This window comes from Nicotiana tomentosiformis, chromosome 9, assembly GCF_000390325.3.
Source record: "Nicotiana tomentosiformis chromosome 9, ASM39032v3, whole genome shotgun sequence".
Taxonomy (NCBI): Eukaryota; Viridiplantae; Streptophyta; class Magnoliopsida; order Solanales; family Solanaceae; genus Nicotiana; species Nicotiana tomentosiformis.
Window position 1 is genome coordinate 66,950,449 of NC_090820.1, and position 5,326 is coordinate 66,955,774.

General features: G+C 44.5%; 1 protein-coding gene across 1 annotated transcript; it reads left to right on the forward strand.

Moving 5' to 3' along the window:
- Positions 1-2,838: 2,838 nt before the first annotated feature.
- On the forward strand, positions 2,839-4,949 carry LOC138898916 (uncharacterized). Its single transcript, XM_070185025.1, has 3 exons — positions 2,839-3,472; positions 3,638-4,105; positions 4,888-4,949. Exons 1-3 carry the CDS (start codon positions 2,839-2,841, stop codon positions 4,947-4,949), a joined length of 1,164 nt encoding a protein of 387 aa, XP_070041126.1.
- The last annotated feature ends 377 nt before the right edge of the window (positions 4,950-5,326 follow it).

Genomic DNA, 5,326 nt, shown 5'->3' on the forward strand with positions numbered 1-5,326 from the left:
GGTCCGCAGATGCGGAAGTTGGACAATTGGGGAAGGTCCATATTTGCGATGATATTTCCGCAGATGCGGAGCTGTAGAAGCGGTTGCCCCTCCGCAGAAGCAAAAATCGTTGAAGGTAGAATGGTCCATTTAATGCGGGACTTAAGTTATTTTGGCTCATTTTCTTTCTTCTCTTGGGCGATTTTGGAGCTCTTGGAAGGGGGTTTTAACCTAGCACTTTGAGGTAAGAAATTTATATACAATATGAGTTTAAAACATAGATTATCGGTAGATTTTAACATGTAAAATTGTGAAAATCATGGGTTTAGATGAAAACCCTAGGTTTTGATAAAAATGAGATTTAACCACGAAAATGGTAATGGAATTGAGTGAAAATTATATATTTGAGTTCGTGAGGCTATGGGTAACTACTTTCTTCGAAAATTTTCGGAATACGGGCACATGGGCCCGAGGGTGAATTTTAGGAACCCTTCAATTGGGATTGGATAATCACTCTAAAAGTTAGAATACGAACTTTTGAACATGTATTGATTAATTTATACAACCTTTGAATAGTTTCGGATTGTTCAGTACCGAGTTGAGGCTTTAGAGTAAATTTGAGGCCGGAAGGCGAGCTTTGAGACAAGGTAAGTCTCTTGCCTGACCTTGTAAGAGGGAATTTATGCCATAGGTGATTTAAATTAATATTTGCTTCTAATTGTGGGGGCTACGTACGCACGAGGTGACGAGAGTCCATGCATAGCTACTAATTATGCTTATGTCCAGGTAGTTTAGGACCCAAATCATGAAATACTTGTCATGTTTGCACTCTACTTGTTAATTAAATTGCCTAAATTATATTGGAACTCGATAAAAGGATTGCAAAAGACCGAATTTCACTTACTTGAGTTTTGGCGGGTTACTTGACCGTTAATAGAAATTGTGCTTCGTTGTGTATTAGCCTCGTAATAACTTTTAAACCGTATGTTCATAAAGTATATTCTCTTCTTGTGGAGTGGGTCGAACGCCTCGGTAGTAGATAGATGCATCTATGGATCATGCCGCATGTTCCTCGGCAATGTACACGTTATTCTGGATCGAGTCGTACGACCTCGACATAATCGTGCGTGATAATACTTGGATTTTAAATTTTTATATTTGATGTTATTTCGTGGTTTGAGAGGTTAAAATAATATCAGACATTAAGTTATTTGACATTTATCATGTGTAAAGGAAATGTTTATTTCCTGGTTGTTATTGAATTATTGTAATTGTATGCATAACCCATGCGTATTTAGAACTTCTTTATTTATTTATTTTTGTTGGCCCATAATGAGTGTCGATGTCGACCCCTCGTCACTACTTCTTCGAGGTTAAACTTGTTACTTATTGGGTACATGTTATTTATGTACTCATGCTACACTTCTGCACTGACTGTGCAGGATATAAGGTAGGTGCATCTGGTGATCATACCTCGCGCATCCCCGTTACCTGGAGGCCTAGTGGTGAGCTGCTTCCTGAGTCATTCCGCAACACCTAGAGTCTCTCTTTTGCATTTATTTATGTCTATTTCCATTTCAGATAGTAGCTAGAGTTTTGTATAATCTATTAGTGCTCATACACTTGTGACACTATGTCTTGGCACACACACTAGCAGACATATGGTTTTGGATTATTCTATTGTTATGATTGCACTCAGCTAATTTCAATTATTTATTTAGAATTTGTTGTTTCTTAACCTTTTAATTAATAGAATTTAATTACTTGGAAACTTATTAAAAGAGTAATCACGTGGTTAGTTCGCGGTTAGCTTGCCTAGCGGCGGAGTTGGGCGTCATCATAGTCTATATGGGAATTGGGTCGTGACAACATGGTATTAGAGCATTAGGTTTACGTAGGTCTTGCAAGTTATGAGCAGGACTAATAGAGTCTTGCGGATTGGTGCGGAGACGTCCGTACTTATCTTCGAGAGGCTATAGGGTGTTAGAGAACTACTCTTTTCTTCATCTCCTATCGTGCAGTTGATTTTGTGCTAAGTGTCATTCCCTTATTCTCTCACAGATGGTGAGAACGCGCGCAACGGATGTTCCAGGCCATGGAGGAGTTGTTCCCCCTATTGCTAGAGGCCGAGGGAGAGCTCCAGCCCATAGTAGAGGATGAGGACGTCCCAGAGTTGCTCCATCTATTCCACTAGTGGATCCAGTAGAGGATCCTATTATTGAGAAGCAAGGTGAGGTGCCTGCAGCACAGCCAGCCCCGGTAGATTTTGTGTCTGCACTGCGATTCCAGGAGGTCATGGGTCGGATGTTGCAGTTCATGGATTATATGAATCAGGCTGGTTTATTTCTAGCAGACCCAGCTATATCTTAGGCGAGAGGGGGAGCACAGACCCCTACCGCTCAGGCTCTAGTGCATGCAGCTGCCGTATATCAGACCCCGGGCCCACTACCCATGGGCGGAGCTCAGCCAGTTGCAGTAGCTATACCTGAGCCTAGACCAGTTGTGGCTGGCGATCCGCAGAAGCTATTGGACAGATGGACTAGGCTACATCCTCCTGTCTTTGGGGGTGAGCGGCATGAGGACCCCCATGACTTTATTGATCGGTGCAGAGACAGACTATACAATATGAGGATATTGGAGTCCCATGGGGTGGATTTTACTACTTTTCAGCTGGAGGGCAAGGCCCGTAGGTGGTGGCATTCATATCTCCTCGGTAGAGTAGTAGATTCACCTCCCATGACTTGGGACCGATTCACCCGTATTTTTTCGGATAGGTATATCCCTTCCTCTTAGAGGGAAGAGTTATGATTTCAATTCGAGCAGCTCCAACAGGGTCAGATATTAGTGACTGACTATGAGATGAGGTTCTCTGAGTTGTCTCGCCATGCACTTATGACCATTCCCATTGATGCAGAGAGAGTGCAGAGGTTTGTTGCAGGTTTGCACACTGGCATTCAGGCCACCATGGCCCGAGAGGTTGAGATGGGGACTTCTTACGAGCTAGTTATAAATATAGCTCGGAGGATCGAGGGTGTATGTCAGCATGGCCGGGATCAGGCTACGAGGGATAAGCGATTTCGGTATTCTATAGAGTTCAAAGGTGCCCCGGCTGGGGGCAAAGGCCAGTTTGTAAGGGTTCAGTCTAGCAGGCCCACATATCCAACATCGCCGCCTCCTCGGGGTGCTCCAATGCGACCTTATTTCAGCGCCATGCCAGAGAGTTCCTACAGCCCACCAATTATTCAGGGTTCCTCCAGTGGGTATTCAGGCCATCAGGGTCAGACTTCAAGTCAGCAGCCCACCGTACCGAGAGGTTGTTTCGAGTGCGGGGATCTCAGTCATGTGCGGAGGTTCTACCCCAGGCTTCAGGGCAAGGCAGTGCAGCAGGGTCAGCAGCCTATGATTACAGTACCAACTGCCCCACCAGCCGTCCGACCGCCCAGAGGCGGAGAGCAGGTGGGTAGGGGTCATCCTAGAGGTGGAGACCAGTCAGGTGGTGCTCCAGCTAGGTTCTATGCTTTTCCGGCCAGACCAGATGTAGTGGCCTCAGATGTTGTGATCACAGGTATTATTTCTCTCTGCGGTAGGGATGCTTCAGTACTATTTGACCCAGGATCTACAAATTCATATGTTTCATCTATGTTTGCTCATTTCCTAGGTGTTCATTATAAGTCCTTGGGTATTCCTGTCTATGTGTCCACCCATGTGGGCGATTTTGTCATTGTGGATCGGATCTACCGGTCCTGTATTGTTACATTTTGTAGTTATGAGACTAGAGCGGATCTTCTGTTGCTCGATATGACCGACTTTGAGGTCATCTTGAGCATAGGCTGGTTATCTCCTTATCACGCCATCCTGGATTGCCATGCCAAAGATGTTACCTTGGCAATGCTAGAGTTACCTAGATTAAAGTGGAAGGATTTATTTGTTAGAGCATCTAAACGGGTTATCTCTTTTCTGAAGGCTCGACACATAGTCAAGAAAGGTTGTTTGGCTTATCTAGCTTATGTGCGAGATACTACCGCAGAGACTCCAGTGATTGATTCAGTGCCTGTGGTTTGGAAGTTCTCCGATGTGTTTCCTTCTGACCTACCAGGCATGCCACCAGATCGTGATATTGATTTCGGTATTGATTTAGCTCCAGGCACCCAGCCTATCTCTATCCCACCGTACCATATGGCTCCGAAAGAGTTGAAGGAGTTGAAGGAACAACTTGAGGAGTTGCTAGAAAAGGGGTTCGTCAGACTAAGTGTATCGCCTTGGGGTGCACCAGTGTTTTTTGTGAATAAGAAAGATGGGATGATACGGATATGCATTGATTACCGTAGTTGAACAAAGTTACCATCAAGAACAAGTATCTGTTGTCGCGTATTGATGATTTGTTTGACCAGTTGTAGGGTGCCAAGGTGTTCTCTGAGATAGACTTGAGATCGGGGTACCATCAGTTCAAGATTCGTGATTCAGATGTTCTGAAGATGGCTTTCCGGACTAGATATGGCCATTATGAGTTTTTAGTGATGTCATTCGGTTTGACTAATGCCCTGACGACATTTATGGATTAGATAAACTGACTGTTCATGCCGTATATTGATTCGTTTGTCATTGTCTGCATTGATGACATTTTGATCTACTCGCGTAGCATGGAGGAGAATGAGCAACATTTGAGAGTGGTGCTTCAGACCTTGCGGGAACAGAAGCTATATGCCAAGTTCTCCAAGTGTGAGTTTTGGTTAGATTCTGTAGCATTCTTGGGGAATGTTATACCAGGCGAGGGTATTAAGGTAAATCCCAAGAAGATCGAGGCAGTTCAGAGTTGGCCTCGTCCTACCACGATGACTGAGATTAGGAGCTTCCTGGGGTTAGGAGGTTATTATTGTCAGTTTGTGGAGGGCTTCTCATCTATTGCAGCACCTTTGACTAGATTGACCCAGAAGGTGCTCCGTTTCGATGGTACGATGATTGTGAGGTGAGCTTTCAGAAGCTCAAGACCGCATTGAATTCAGCACTGGTGTTAGTGTTGCCTTCCGGTTCAGGGATGTATATTGTATATTGTGACGCTTCACGCGTTGGTCTGGGTTGTGTATTGATGTAGGAGGGGAGAGTTATTGCATATGCTTCACGTCAGCTGAAGCCCCATGAGAACAATTACCCTGTGCATGATTTGGAGTTGACTGCGATTGTTCATGCTCTTAAGATCTGGAGGCATAATCTTTATGGGGTGTCCTGTGAGGTTTACACCGATTATCACAACTTGCAGCATTTGTTCAAGTAGAGGGACCTCAATTTGAGGCAGCGCAGGTGGCTTGAGTTACTAAAGGATTATGATATTACCAACCTTTATCATCCG

What these genes read in the sequence shown, in the direction of transcription:
- LOC138898916 (XM_070185025.1), top strand. Translation starts at nt 2,839, where the DNA reads ATGAGGTTCTCTGAGTTGTCTCGCCATGCACTTATGACCATTCCCATT. An exon ending in TAGAGGTGGAGACCAGTCAG is followed by an intron (nt 3,473 to 3,637) that starts GTGGTGCTCCAG and finishes CTCATTTCCTAG; the next exon opens with GTGTTCATTATAAGTCCTTG. An exon ending in AGATCGTGATATTGATTTCG is followed by an intron (nt 4,106 to 4,887) that starts GTATTGATTTAG and finishes CATCTATTGCAG; the next exon opens with CACCTTTGACTAGATTGACC.